The 16,291-nt window shown below is 34.9% G+C and overlaps 2 protein-coding genes across 2 annotated transcripts in view; one reads left to right on the top strand and one right to left on the bottom strand.

The window, feature by feature from the left end:
- The first annotated feature begins 7,801 nt into the window (after window positions 1-7,801).
- On the top strand, window positions 7,802-8,680 carry LOC106712859 (transmembrane protease serine 5). The gene has a single exon (XM_014505517.2). It carries the CDS (start codon window positions 7,816-7,818, stop codon window positions 8,662-8,664), a length of 849 nt encoding a protein of 282 aa, XP_014361003.2. The 5' UTR covers window positions 7,802-7,815; the 3' UTR covers window positions 8,665-8,680.
- Window positions 8,681-12,119: 3,439 nt separating this feature from the next.
- The window catches only part of LOC106712857, a 36,025-nt gene continuing 31,853 nt past the window's right edge, over window positions 12,120-16,291 (bottom strand). The window contains exons 3-6 of the mRNA XM_014505514.2: window positions 15,755-15,887; window positions 13,574-13,707; window positions 12,945-13,137; window positions 12,120-12,507 (exon numbers count right to left, since the gene is read on the bottom strand). Coding sequence (XP_014361000.2) covers window positions 12,323-12,507; window positions 12,945-13,137; window positions 13,574-13,707; window positions 15,755-15,887 — 645 coding nt within the window. The 3' untranslated portion in view covers window positions 12,120-12,322. The remainder of the gene's footprint in view (window positions 12,508-12,944; window positions 13,138-13,573; window positions 13,708-15,754; window positions 15,888-16,291) is intronic.

A 16,291-nucleotide genomic window follows, 5' to 3' on the forward strand; every position in this document is an offset into this window, starting at 1 on the left:
TATTACAAACACACTATAATGTCATTATTTGTATTAATTGAAGTGTATAGGTATAGGATATTTTCATTCTTATCGGTAAATAGAGCGGATGAAATAAAAATGAAAAAAGAAGATCAAAATTTTTTCATTTAAAAATACATTAATTTTTTAAATAAAATTTTACTATCTGACATATAATGAAACTTCCTTTGTGTCATGCAGTTCAGCTCCATACTAACATGCATTTACGTAATTATTAAAAAAGTCACAAAACACAATTATTATAAAACCGAAGTATCATATACATTCAATTTCTTACATAGCTAGTAATCCATTCGACATAGGGACCAACTGGGCAAGGGAATCCTGCGGTATCAATGAAAGTATCAACACTTTCATCTCCGCAGTATATGCTATCATAACCTGAGGATAATACTGCAACTATGCCTGTTGAATGGATAACAGGCCCCCCAGAGTCACCACCACAAACAGTAGCCATGGTTCCACATCGATGACCTAAACATAGTATAGGCCCTGTCCCTGGTTCATACATGCATTTATTTATTAACACTTTAAATATTTGTAATGATTTTTTTAATTCTAAAGTATCCCCAGTAATGATTTCGTTATGAGATATTTTTTTCGTTGTGACCCCAAAACCACAAAATACCGCTTCATGGCCATACAAAGTATGAAAATCTACAGGACTTAGTTTTATAAATCGCTTTAATGGCATAGGATTTGTTTTAATAAGGCCAATGTCATTTTTGACAACATAACCCTGAGTTGTCTTTCTAGACACATACATAGGATGCGGGATCACTAAAACAACTTTACTAAATCTATTCTTGTCTTTAACAGAGCTGTTAACAGAACCATACCTTATCACTAGCTTACTGTGAGATGATGATGCTTCAATATATGGATGTAAATCTCTTAAGCAATGAGCCGCTGTGACCGCCCATGTTGACGACAGAGCGGACGCCGTGCACAGATGCGTATGTTTACCATACATACTACCGTTAGCCATCTTTTTTACATGCCTGATTTCGAGGCGAACAACATACGGATAAGCTCCTTGGTCCGCATCTTCTCCTCCATAAACTCTCAATGGTTGACGTTTGCCGGAACATTGACTCGACAGTATAATGATGAATAGTATTGGATTCATCTTATGAAAGTATTCCAAACATATGACTTTGTACAAAACCATTCTTTCCGGCGACTGTTTATAGTTTCATTTTATTTAAAGACATAAATTGTTATCATGGTAATTCTATACTATGCTTTATACTTTTGAGTTAACATATTTTTATGTATACTAGTGGTCGCCTGCTACTTTGTCATTGCGAAATTATAAAAGAAATATGAAGTAGCTTATAATGTTCTTGGCTAAACTGTTAAACTTTCTTAATGTCGGGACGGCGCGGGATCGGAAAAAGTGGAGACTTTTGTTGTCGGAGGCCAAGGCCCACTTTGGGTCTCTGCGTCACCCTAGTTAGTTTTTTTTTTAATATAATGTTCCCGCGTTGAAACCACCTTCTGTCACTTTCAGTGAAAGTCCTATCATTATGTAGAAGACTAGCTGTCATCAGTAACATTGTGAGCGCTCTACTCTCTCTCGCTCTTACGTTCTCGCTCTAGGGTTACCATATTTACAAAATGAAACAATGTTTAAAATTGAAATCAATTTTATTAATGAGAAAATCAGGTAAAAAATCAGGTTTAGATTAAAAATAAGCAAGTCGGCGGCTGCAACTTTTATGACGAAAAGAGTTGTATCTAAGGACTTACTAGCCAAAGTTAAAAGTTGCGGAAATCCGTAGATTTTTAGTTATTGAATAAATAAAATTCGTGTTTAGGCCAAACACAGTTGCTTGGGTGTAATGGTTTATTTACGAATTAACAAAGTTGCAAAAAACAAATTGTACGGTGCGCGTATGCATCGGACGGGTCGCGAATTTGAATGACGTTTTTTCGCCCGCACGCCGCTCCGCCCGCTTACAGGGTTGCCCGCATCTCGGGCGCGAACAAGTCGTATTTTAGGATAATTTTCGACTTCTTTCGACGTAACTTTGACAGTTTTTTTTAATAAGTGGCCTACATATTTTAAATAACCATATGAAATGGGCAGAATTTGGTTCCCTAACAAAAGAAATTTGCAACGGTTCCCGCGCTATGGGATGAGCAGTCCCTCCGCCCTAGCGTACTAAGGCATGGGCGCCTATACTTGCCTCAGCCGCTACGGCTCGCACAGGCACCCACCCCTTTTTACGGCAGGCGAGGGCTGCTCACCTTCCGCACCTCTGGCTTTTCATAAACGCTCTAGGGGTAGGGCAGAAAGTGGACGACCATGTGGAGTCGGGGTTGACTGATTCGGTTATGTGACCTGCATTTTGCGTTTTTTTTTTTATATCATAAGGAGGCAAACGAGCAAACGGCCACCTGGATTCGCCGCAATAGCGAGGCGACCGTTGCCCATAGACATCCGCAAATGCAGATGCGTTGCCTACCTATAACCAACGGAGAAGGAAACGCACAGAAAGAGGATATTTCTCCTTCCTACGCGTCCCCTCTTCCGCCAAATCCACTTCCCCTTCCCATCCTTTCCTAATAAGAAAAGGGTGGGAAGGGTAAGAGGACTAAAATTAGGCCTCCGGTACCACACTCATAAGACGAAACGAGGAATTACTTCCACTTCACGCCTGTCTTCTTTGTGGTCGTGGTATTGCTCCGGTCGACCCGGCCAATTCGTGCATCCAACAAATATTGTTGTTGTGTAATCTACCACTGTAAAAAGCATTCCGTTTCTTCATGATTATTAAAAAATTAAACAACATAAATGTCACGTTTTTATTATTTTTTAGTCAATTTAAGATAAAATTTCGTAATTAAAACTAAAATAAATAGTATATTTTGTTGAAAAAACTTTAATCGAATTTAATAGAGTATTTTTAAACTTACTGAAGTAAAATATATGACGTGAGACTGTATAAGATAAAGCCCATTTATTAAAAAAAAAAACTGTCAAAGTACGTCAAAAGTTGTGGAAAATCTAACCATACGAATTTTATTTATTCAAAAACTAAAAATCAACGAATTTCCTTATTCAGTCTACTTAACATTTATTACATTGTAGCTAGCTTAGTGTTGAATGTCGCGTAGCGCTGACTACATCCCGGCGGTTTTTATTCAGCCGCATTCAATCCGCCTAATAGTTGAACCGCCGCATTTCAAAACGTCGTTGTTTTTGATAACAGCTACCAGTAATATAATTATTTGTTTATGCCTTCCGAGTCACTTTTTCTTTAGCATAACACTTCAACATACATAAACATAAATAAGACCATCACATAATCGGAACGAAAGACTACATAAGCATTAACCAAAATCACTTATTGACAATCAAAATTATAACCAAATCGCGCATTAAAATCAAAAAGCGCCATCTAGGCAAAGTCAGTGTAATCATTGTACATTAACAATTAACAATTCAATGATTACTGATGATTCAATGATACAATTTGTTACGACTTAAACAATATCATTCTTATTTATAAATAGAGCAGTAAAATCGAAAATTGATAAAAAAACACAAGTATTTCCATTTCATAAAAATAAAAAAATTTCGAACATAACTTTTTAACATCTGAAATGTAGTGATCTGATCCGACTTCATTGCTATGATTCTGTTTTTGCTAATACTTCCATCTACCTAATAATTCCAAAAGTTTTGGAAAAAAATTATTATAAAACCGGAGCATGGCAATTTCCAGTTAAAGAGTAAATTTAATTTCTTACATAACTAGCAATCCATTCGACATAGGGACCAACTGGTAAAGTTATTCCAGCGTAAGGAATAGAAGTCTCTTCAGTGCAGTACCTATTATAACTTAAGGATAAAACCGCAACTATTCCTGATGAGTGTATAACAGGGCCCCCAGAGTCACCTTTGCACGTTGTAACAGTGCTTCCACATCGATGACCTAAACACAGGAATGGCCCTGATCTATGATCTTTGATGCATTTATTTATTACAGCCTTAAAAATTTGTAACGGCTTTTTTAAATTTAGTGTACTGTCAGTTTTGGTTTTGTTCTCAGAATTTATTTTTGTAGTGATTCCAAAACCACAGCATATCACTTCATGGCCATACAAAGTATGAAAATCTACAGGACTTAGTTTAATAAACCTATTTAATGGCATAGGATTTGTTTTTATAAGGCCAATATCATTTTTCACAACCGAATATTGCTTTGTCTCTTGAATCACATACATAGGGTGCGGAATCACTAAAACAACTTGACTAAATGTATTCTTATCGTTTGGTAAACTATGTACAGAACCATACCTTATCACTAGTCTACCAGATAGAAATCCTTTAAGTTTTTTTTCTAAATCCTTTATGCAGTGAGCCGCTGTGATCGCCCACGTCGATGACAGAGCAGACGCAGTACACAGATGATGTTGTTTGTCAAATATACTGCCATTGGCCATCTTTATCGTATATCGGAGTTCAAGGCGAACAACATACGGATAAGCTCCTTCGTCTGCATCTTCTCCTCCATACACTCTCAATGGCTGAAGTTTGCCAGAACATTGACTCGACAGTATAACGATGAATAGTATATCATGTACAAAATACATCATGTAACAAAGTGTTCCAAAAATATATGAAATTATTTTTAAGCGACTATTTCATAGTTTCTTTTTATATGAAAACATAAACTGTTATCGTGGTAATTCCGTTCTATGCGTTTTAAGTTTTACATATTTTATATTTTACTCCTTGAAATGTTTTAGGTACATAACCAAAATTATTTTTAGTAACTTTACTCATTTTACTCATGTCCCTAAATAAGATATATTTAGTTTAATAGATTGCTAGTTTTAAAAATTCAATATTAATTCTAATAATAAGGTTTCTCCTTATACATATTTCCATTTGATTTGTTCAAAAATAGGGCATATTCTTATAACAGGTTAATAGAATATTTAAAAAAATGTAATAAGGTAAGTTGAAATTTAGGCTTGCGGAGACATCAGTTCCCTCTGCATATTGTACCGTCTACACCACGGAGAGAGTTCTAAAGAACTGTTTGGAATGATTCCCGCCGCCGATTACCGTAATCAGACGACAAAACTATCAGGTACCATGCGAACCACGACGGCTGGCATTCCACAACAATGCGATTCTTGCGTAATTTCCTGCCTCGCACAGTCGCGTTTTGGAACTGGTGTTCCTTCAAGATGTGAGCAAACCATTTGCTGAAAAGCCGGCAACGCATCTGCAGTTCCTCTGGTGTTGCTGATGTCCATGGGTGTCATTGATCAGCTCAATATTCCCACTGCTCGTTTGCCTAGTTCTGTTATAAAAAAAATGAATGAAAAACGTTGATTGCTGAACGAAAATAACATTAACTGACGTCTTGTCCAGAACAGATTAACTAAAATGAGGATATACATGTGAAATGGTGAGGATTTTAGAAGAAAATGGAGTTGTGCGGTAACCGAATGGTATCCGGGACATGGGAAAAAAGTTGAGGACGGCAGCCTATATGATGAGATTTAATTAGGGAATTAAATATTTGCAACGGTTATTTTTTGAAATTGTGCTACCTATGATAGATTCTAGTTAAAATATTTTTTGCAGTAAAGTCAACGCTGCCAAAGCACGTTAAATGTAAATGTTTCGGTATATTTAATATTAGTATTCATTTCATTTCGTATATATCATCTGACATTTAATTAATCTTCTTTGGTATTTTTCTGATTTTGCTCTATTTAAAAATTAAAAAAAAAAGATGTTTTGTTCTGATAGATAATTATAATTTTAATTTATAACCGAATAATATATTAACATCTTGGTCTGCATCTTCTCCATAAATTTTCAGTGTTTTTTTTTTTGCGCCTTAACTTTGTAACAAAAATGTGAAGATAATAAACAATAATGTTTCCTTTTCCTTGAACTGAAAATAATATTTGATTTATTCGTCGAATTCGAAAATGATGATGAAGTCAAATCGGTGGAGGTACTATTGAAGAGCCACTTTATGAGTCTTTAGCTCTTTCCCGTTAAGGTCTTTGAGGAGAAGCGGTTCTTTATTCGGCTGGAAGACAGTGACCGAGGAGTCATATTGATGAAAAAGATATCATTATCATCAACCTGCCCTTATCCCTATGGAGGGTCGGCACAGTATGTACTACTCCTCCATACATCTCTATCAGCCGTCATATCTGAATTTACCCCCTTCTTACGCATATCCTCTTTCACACAATCCATCCATACTTTCTTTGGTCTTCCTCTACCTTTATAGCCATCCACATTCAATCTCATTACTTTTTTGTTTATATGATTATCATCCCTCCGCATAACATGTCCAAACCACGCTAACCTTCTGCTCCTCAATTTCTCGATAACTGGCGCTACTTTCAAACTTCCTCTGATATGCACATTCTTAACTTTATCTTTTTTTGTCACACCACACATCCATCTTAGCATACGCATCTCAGCTACATGCAATCTTCTTTCATCCGAAACCTTGGTGGCCCAACATTCAGATCCGTACAATAAGACAGGTCTTACGATTGACTTGTAGATCTGTCCCTTAAGCTTGGGTGGCATTCTTGGATCACAAGTCATACCGGTGACCTGTCGCCATTTCATCCAACCTGCATTTATTCGGCTTTTCACATCCCGGTCAACACCACCATCGTATTGGACGAGTGAACCGAGGTACTTAAAATCGGAGCAGGTTGGTAGGTCAACACCATTTAAAGCGATTGGAGAAAAGCTGGTCGGACCACCAAAATCGCAGAACAAATGTTCAGTTTTGGTTCTGCTGATTTTAAGACCAGCTCTCTCCAATTTATCTCGCCATTTTTCCAACCTGCTCTGCACCTCGCATTCATCCTCCCCGACAAGCACGATGTCATCAGCATAAAGCATACACCAGGGTGCTTCCTCCTGTATGTCTGACGTTAGCGCATCCATTACCAGGAGGAAGAGATACGGACTTAAAGCCGAACCCTGGTGTAGGCCTACCGAGACACCAAACGTGTCACTATCGCCAACAGCGGACTGGATGTGTGTATTGGCTCGACAATACATAGCACGAATAAGCTGCAGGTATTTCTCAGGCACTCCTTTCACTTTCAAAGCCCACCACAAAACCTTCCTCGGAACCCTATCGTATGCTTTTTCGAGGTCTACAAACACCATGTGCAGGTTTTTATGCACACGCCTATATTTCTCGCAAAGTTGGCGAATAGCAAAAATGGCATCCGTAGTCCCCCATCCTGGTGTAAACCCAAATTGGTTCCGAGTTACCTCACTCTCCTCTCTTATTCTTCCGTCCACCACTCTCTCCCAAGCTTTCATACTGAAAAAGATATGGTAATAGAAATATAAATTATTCACATTTAAAAGTCATGCTGATGAGAACTAGTTTCCTGGGTTATTCTTTTGAAACTGCAAATAGTATTCTTGTCGGATATTTTCTGGGTACTGAGTTACTTAAGGTACTGGGTTACGTACTTAGATAATTATCTTACAAGAATTTTCATAGTTAGGCGAGACATAATTTACTTACATTATCTGAATGAAATGGAATGCATAGATAATAAAATATTTTACGAATTTGCTATATTTATTGTACATACACTGTCCAACTCTAAATTTCTTCGACTCATTTCATAAATATACAAAATTTGCAATAAAAATTTATGGCTTGATGTAATGCAATAAGTTTTATTTTAATTTAAATCGAATTGGAGGGTGAAGAATAAAATTTTTTGATCCTTTGACCAGTTGTAGTGGAAATGCTGCTTATTTTCATGTTATTCACGATTGAATGTTCCGGTAAGAAACTACCATTGAGGGTTATTGGCGGAGAGAGCAGTGAAGATTATCCATATGTTGTTCGCTTAGAAGTACAACATATTGCAAATTTTACTAACAATAATACTATTGTGGCAAAACATGATCATGTTTGTAGCTCGGTTGCACTGTCTCCGACGTGGGCACTAACGGCCGCTCATTGTTTGAACGACTTGAATTTCTTCTTTCTTGGTGCTCCTTATACCGTTGAGAAGTTGATAATAAGACACGGCCACGTTGACGACTCGCCCTGGATAGAAGGCTCTTTCAGTGACGTAATTTCAATTATTACACATCCTCTATTTTCATACACATTCGACGACTATAACAGTAACCCGATCATAAAGAACGATGTAGGTCTGATGAAAACAACGCCCATGGATTTAGAGAATTACATCAAATTAAGCGCTGTAGATTTCTTCTCCCTCTATGGACATGAAGCTATATTTGCTGGTTATGGATTGACTATGCAAAAGAATCCTACTGGTATAACCGAAACCCATGATACATTAATGCTTAAAAAGCCGTTGCAAATACTCAAAGTATTAATTTCGAGATGTTTGAATGGGGGTTTACTGGAGCCTGCGTTATGCTTGGCATCTAAATGTGGACAAGTAGCTACAACGTGCCCCGGTGACACTGGTGGACCTCTCATACATCCCTCCGGTATTGTCGGAATATTGGGAGTCAGTGACTTATCAATGTACTGCTATGATAAAAATGTAAAAAGACCTGGAGATATTACCGGTATTGTTGCACCGATCGGCCCTTATATTGAATGGATTTATGATCATATGTCAAGTTGAATCATACTCCTCTCTACTAACACCAATATTTGATTGAAGAAGGGTACACATAGTAAGTGATAATATTCTCTTTCTGTGCATCTTCTTCTCCGTTGATATGTATATGTATGGCAATGCATCTGCAATTGGCGAATTCTGGTGGTTGCTTCCTCGTTTGTGGCCTAATAGTAAAATATATATATACCTATATATCGCCTTAACACAGCCTGCTAAAATAAATCCAATTTGTGATGTGTTACAATGATATTCATAGTTAGGACAGTGATGTGTTAATTAGAAAAAAGGAAATTAAATTCCTATAATTTAAAATCAAGGACATTTCATGAATATGTAAGACGAATTTTCTTTTAATAGGAGCCTATTAACATTTAGTTATGTTATTTTTTCAAAACACGTTTCATTTATTAAATTTTATTTAATTTATTGATAGATTATTTTTAATATTATGTTCATATGATAAAATAATCAACATGGAAACTTTTTTACGTCTTTTTTTATTTATTTATAAAATACATAACACAAACATAATTTTAATATTTAATGATTGTGATAATTTCAGTTATTGTTAAGTGCAACAAACTTTTTCAATGATGTGATAAAATGTGATTATTTTAATAAAAATAATAATTATACAATTATGTCATCATTCTAATAATTTTACGATAATTTTCTTCTTTGTTTCAACTTAACTAATATTAATACATATATCAATTTTATTGAAACGCAAACATTTTGGACATAACTTCTATGCTTGTTAATGTTTTTAACTCATTCAGTTTTAACTAAACGATTAAAAATTGAATTCAACAAATATAAAATTCTATAATGTATCGAACTAATTGACTAAACTTAGGGTAGTATAAAACAATATTTATTATTTTTTTACTTAATATATGTTGTGATAAAAATATTACAACAAAAAGAGATCATCATAATTTACATTATGTATTATATAAAAATAAACTAACAATGTACATACTTCTATATACATTGCCATCAAAAATTTCATGGCAAACTGATGCGAGTTTGGGGCAAAGCACTACGCTTTCCTTCAACCACTAGCGCTATACGCTAACTTGATATCGTATTTTCAAACATCTTGACGGCTCGAATCAACGCGCGACTTGATGCTCAGAATAGAATTTTAGGTGTAGTTGCGCAGAACCGCTAAGATATTTAAAAACACTTATACTTATTATCGAAGATATTATACCACGAGTTATTGAATATAGTCACTTCTCAATCGAAAATCGTTATATTATATTGCATAGCAACAGTTCATTAACACATTAATAAATGAGAAAAGATTGTAATACATGTTTAACAATTGAAAACACACTTTCAATTTACATACTATATCTGAAACTGGTAAAATAAATACGGGATTATGTTTTGTAATTTTCAACTAGATGGCGTTATTCTCAACATATATTTTTTTCTTTATTCAAGATGGATATTAAGGCAAATTTATTTACTTATAAGATGAAATATGTTTAAGATCATTTTTTTAATATACAATTAACATAACTTGTACAATAAATATAAATTAACTGAAACTTGTGTAATCTGATTCAACCTTAAAAGCCTTAAACTCATTTTTATTTAATATGATCATACTTATATTTTCGCACCTCTTTATCTCAGATTATTTAAAATACTTTTTAGATTAATTACATTCGATTGAAAAATTCTTTACTGTATTTTATGAAAAAAAAAAAAACATTTTTACATGAACATAACATAGACCGACAAATTTATTTAACCCGGGGTGTAGAAACCAAACTAAATTAAGGCAGCTCACTAGCGACCTTGTCAAATTAAAGAAATTCACAAAGTCCACTTCGTACTGTAGCTGTCAGTTCATATTTTTGGACAGAAAAAAAATCTAATATAATGTTCGTAAGAAACGGGATTCTTACCACGATTGGGCTGTTTGAGCTCCCGATATTTCGGCACAGTTGCATGCGCCATGTTCACGGGTTGACTGGTGTTGTGCGGTAGTGTAAAAAATGTTAAAGATAGCCGTATCGGTCTACCTTCTTCCTGATTCGGCGACCACTACCACTGTCCGCGTTCTCACTGCACATTAAGTCCGCACTCGATGTTATTTTTGTTTGTCGACAAACTACACTCACTGTGTCCACATTTGTGCGCGTACTCGAAGTCGGTTGCTGTCCAGTCTTGTTGTAATACTGGATCACTGGATTCCAGGCACTCGACAATTTAAACCCATCTTCGCGATTGAAGTTTTTGCATTTAGCAATTTCAATCGCTTCTCTTACCAATCTTGGTATGTAGTGGCGTTCTGTCGATAGTACCTGGGGACTATGAAGTTCAATCCAGTGATTGGTGGAGGGGTCCAAAAGGTGTTCAGCTATAGCCGACTTCTGAGGATCGTTGTTTTTAACAGCTCGTATATGTTCCTTTATGCGACTGGTGATGGTGCGCTTGGTTTGTCCTATATACGAGCTGCCGCAGCTGCAGTTGATTTTGTAGACACCGGGTGTTTCAAACGGAATACGGTCTTTGGGCGATCGCAGTTTTTGTGCTATCTTACTGTCAGGGGTAAAAATAGAAAAAAATCTTACGAAAAGTTGTCACGACACTTTTTGCGCGCTACTTCACCATGGCAACGACGTGACAATATATAACGAAAATTCATAGAAATAAAATGTACTTCTTGTGAAGACTTAAGTTTTTTATTCATAGAATAAACATTGGTTCCTTCACTAATTAATTGAAAGGAACTTCGTTCCATCCGGGTGTCCCTTGATACCTCTCAAGTTTTTTTCTTTTATGCCTATAATCTTCTGTGCCTATGTATTTTTTATATTATTTTCTGACAGACCTTATCGTGACAGCAGCGACATTCTCATCGGGCCAGATATCCTTGTTTGACTATAACTGTCTCCGTGTATTTTTCTACTAAGTAATTTTCTATCCGCATATATATTTTACGTATTTTCTGCACAACCAACTGTCTTGTCGGGTCAAATAAGTTTGTCGCACTATAGTTGATACACACAATATTAGACAATGTAATTTTTATACATATCGTACACACAATATATTTACTATTATTATTCACATTTTCATGACAACCATACTTTTTTCTAATATTTAATCTTTATTTAACTTAATTTTAAATGGTGATTTTGTTTCGTACGTGATTATTATGTGCTCATTTCTTATATGACATTGTGACTTATATTATTAAAACTTAGAAGTTATTTAATAAATTAATTAAAAATTATCTATTTTAAAAATCAAGTGACAGACGTAAGTAAAGTTTAACTGTAGAACTGCAGCGATACCTGTTTCAATCATTGACCTCTATAGTATATCTGAACAAGGCGCTGCTTGAAAATGTCAGCTTTTGCTTCGTCAGGACTTAAAAGCGCCAGTTGAAGTAACTGTCGGCTTGTTAGTTCGAGTTTCCAATATCACTACCAGCTGTTACCGTCAACATGACGAAAATCAAATAGGCACAGAATATCACGGCTTATAGCCTGTCCGGTAGAATATAGAATCAATGGTATCAGAGGTGTAACCAGAGACAACAATGTCTTTCAATACAAGTATCTTATTAGATAATAAAATTTAATTTGCTAAATTCATTTTTATATACTAAATTCGTTATAATATATTAACCGATATTCTAACCTCCAATAGCAGATATCATTGCGTTCATTTCACTTTCTTCATCATAGTATTGGAACGCATCACTCGGCGCAGTTTCTAACAATTCTTCATAATCTTGACAAAGAACCATAGGTAAAAATAATAAAAACAACATCAGGAACCAATTTAGAAAGCAGGAAGATGCGCCGCTGTTATGTGTTACTGAAATAGAGAAGATTGATAACATTACAATATTATACTTCGAAATAACACGTCAATAAATAGTACATGTTGACACCGTTATCAAACGAGTAACGTCATCCATCCTACCCTTTTTCTCGACGAAGTGTCGTCACATAATGTCACTCTTTCATACATCTCTGATAGTCATCCTATTTGAATTTTCTCCCTACAAAGAGACGTGAACAATTTGATATAATGAATCATTGAAAATTGTGTGATAGTTGGCACTAGTCCGACATAATTCACACTTCACATTCAATTCTACTGATAAATATATCCATTAATTGACAATTTTATCGCATCGGATAACGTCACATTATAATCGCTTGTCCAAACTTTCACTTATCCAAAACAAAAAATAAGACTGTTTAAAAATTCATAAACAAAATTTTTTGAAAATTTCCACTGAGCCTTACTTCTCTCCGGCCTAGGGCCGTTATTAGGCGCAAAGAAGTCCACGTTTCGCTTTCTCGCGTAGACGTCATAGATGGAGGCGCGACATGACAGCCTCAGTAAACCGGCGGAGAAGTGCGCCGGAGTCAGCTTGACCTTGACAACAGCTCGCGCTCTGTCGTATGAAGAAAGCCACGTGGTGCTTAAAGGGCGAAGCTGGAAACCGAAAATAAAGATGCTAACAACAGTAATTATATAGTACTAATTGTTGATTGTGAAAACAATATCAATAGATTGCATGAAAGATAACTTGATTAGAAAAGAAGTGGTTCTTTAAATGTAGGAATTAATAATACGTGTTGAGCCAAGTACCCATAATGAGGGAATGTAGCAGAGTTTTGACAGTTGGCAGGACATCCACGAGAATGAAATATGAAGGAATTAAATGAATTGCGAGTGCTTTTCAATAGAATTAATGTAATGAATAGATTCGTCTCGCTTTACGAAAACACAAAGCTAGTAAACCTGCAAAGATATTGTTACCACATAACAATATCTTTGCAGGTTTTCTTTCAATAATTCTTTATTTAATATCGTTTTCTGGCAGATGATATTCATATCAATAATTCTTGATTTTAATATTAATACCAACCGGTTCATCGTTGACAGATATTGTAAGATTTGGTATAGGTTTCGCGGGGCCTGAGGTGCAATTCGCTATCAGTTCATCTCCGGGCTTGTATCGGTCCTCGTTAGTCTTCAGTATTGGATCGTAGGGAGGTAAAGCTGTAAATTTACAAATAATTATTTAATTAAAAACTTTATAACATAATAATAAAAAAAGAAACAGGCATTTGTAGAACGAAGCAAGGCAATAAATCTGAAGACACTTAAATTAAATATGTAAAATTTTTTTATGCTTTGAAGCATCAAATCTTATAAAGACAGTAGAAAATACGGCGAATATTTGAGAAGCAGTATTTGCTCTAGACAATCCTATTGCTACGTTCGCAGAATACGATGCAGAATATAAATTGATATTGTTTGTTGTCCGTGGTCTATTTTACATTTTACCATGTACAATTGTAAAATTGTTCGATTTCATATTATTCTTAACATACCAAATCGACGCCCCCACCGAATAACCCCGTAATAGGAAAAATCAAATTTTTCAGGAGAAGCAAAAAACCGTATTTCTTTAATAATTTCGTCAATAATTATTGTACAAGAATCTTTTAGATACCAAAACAAAGCTAATTTTTATAGCTTCATTCTATTTAATTTTCATTCATGTATTCCGGGCGTATTCTGTGCTATGAAGGAAAAATTATAATACCGGAAGTAAAAAAAATCTGTTTCGATAATGACTTTTTATCTCCGCAATTAACATTAAGAAAAATATAAAAAAAAATCACAACGTGTAATAGGACCTTTAGATGCCCAATTCGACGGAAAAGCAAGAACCCGGTAGGAATGCATTACAGGATTATTCCATGGGGACGTCGAAATATTATCGTGAGTTTTCAATGTTTGTAACATCTGCACAAAATATTGTTATCGATTTTTTTTTTCCTCAAAAGATCATGATTATTAGAAGTCGCCCATAGGTCGAATTGTGACCATAGTTCATAATCAATGATTTTTTTTTTATTAAAAATAACTTAAGCACTTCTTCTAATTATTATCTTTATCTGTTTCAAATTCCACTTTCATCTGTTTGCGTTGTTCTTAAAAAGTGCAAAGTTTTTGCTTCACGTATTAATATAATTATATGTTTTGTATCGGTGTTAAGGCAGGCAGTTTAATTTAACATTTTGTGATGGCGATTTTTTGTTGTCACAAGATGACAAACGAATAAAACGAGTAAAAGACCACCTCAATTCCCCGAAATAGCGAAGTGAACGCTACCCATAGACTTCCGCAATTGCAGATACGTTGCCTATCTATAATAGACGGACCAGGGGACGCATAGAATTTCCCACTTCTCGGTCGAATCAACTATTTATGTTCATGTGTTCTCCATGTGACTTCCGAAAGAAGGCGGTGTTTAATTTGTCTCTATTTGGAGATATTTCAAAACATTAATTTAAAATTTAAAATAATTTCCAGCTATTAAAGGCAACACTAAATGATATAAATCAGATAGCTAAAGTAATGTGAAGTATTTAGACGTAAACACTCGTTACAACGACACGGGTGTAGATTTATAGTTCAATACAGAATCAAATTATGACACTAAATCACGCTGTCCTAAGATATTGAACGATCGGAAGGCTATACACGTATATCATGCGTTATTGTTTGTGCTGTTGTTCATGTTAGTGCAGTAGTAGGATTCGTAAAGCTGTGTACAAACTACATTTAAGTCGAGACGTGTAGTAAGTGATTATCAAATTATAAGAAATTCACGTCTGCAGTCAACCTTATATGGAAATAAAAATGTAATAGCGATCATGAATGATCATTTTTTCTCCTTTACATTGTTATTGTAATTGACTTAATTAAAATAATCCATAACCATATTTTTTTTTTACAAAAATAGTATTTCTGAATATCTACTTGCAATCATTTTTATTTAAAAAGTTACGTAATAAAGCATCAATTCATTTAGAGTATAGTAGTTTTCAGATATATTGGCGGCTCTATACTTCGCGCGAGTCGCTGTACAGACCATAATTTTAGACGTAGCGGTTCGTAGCGGAATGCGGAGTAAGGGTACTGCGCAGTGCGCCGATGACCTTGGGCTACGAAGATATTTAAAAAGGACTATACAATCTTCGAAGCTAGAACTAACCGTGAAATTAATTTAGAAATCGGGTAAAACAATACTTACAGATAACCTCAATGAACTTGGTGTCATTTTTTGTGATAAAACTCGACTCCGAAGTGACTTCGCAACTAAAGTCACCTGATAGTTCGTGTTCGAAAAACTTCACCATGACATGAGTTCCATTTGAGCCGTTTGTCTGAAATTGAAGAAATACAAATTGTTATTATAAAAAAAGACCTCCGCTTAAAATACTTACTTAATATAAACTACTGAGGTACTCATATTATTAAAGTATTAGATAGATATTTAACCATTACTTTAATGTAGATTTCTTCAATTAAACCTTAAACTCCAATTTAACCTTGCGAACTGGCAGTTAAAATCTTTTTTGTTCATCATCTACTCATATCATCAAAGGTATTTAAAACTAATTAGTTTTTTTTATAGCTTTGTGTTAGCGATCAATTTAATATCAGGTAACCCGCTGGCTCATTTATAACCCTCTATAAGAAATACTATTCCTGAAACTTTATCTCACATACCACACACTTGAATAATTAAAAAGAGCATAACCATGTTAATCTCCAATAATGCAATAGA

This window comes from Papilio machaon, chromosome 9 (assembly GCF_912999745.1).
Source record: "Papilio machaon chromosome 9, ilPapMach1.1, whole genome shotgun sequence".
Taxonomy (NCBI): domain Eukaryota; kingdom Metazoa; phylum Arthropoda; class Insecta; order Lepidoptera; family Papilionidae; genus Papilio; species Papilio machaon.

Bases quoted from the DNA above. Each gene is read 5' to 3' on its own strand.
- LOC106712859 (XM_014505517.2), top strand. From the start codon at position 7,816: ATGTTATTCACGATTGAATGTTCCGGTAAGAAACTACCATTGAGGGTT.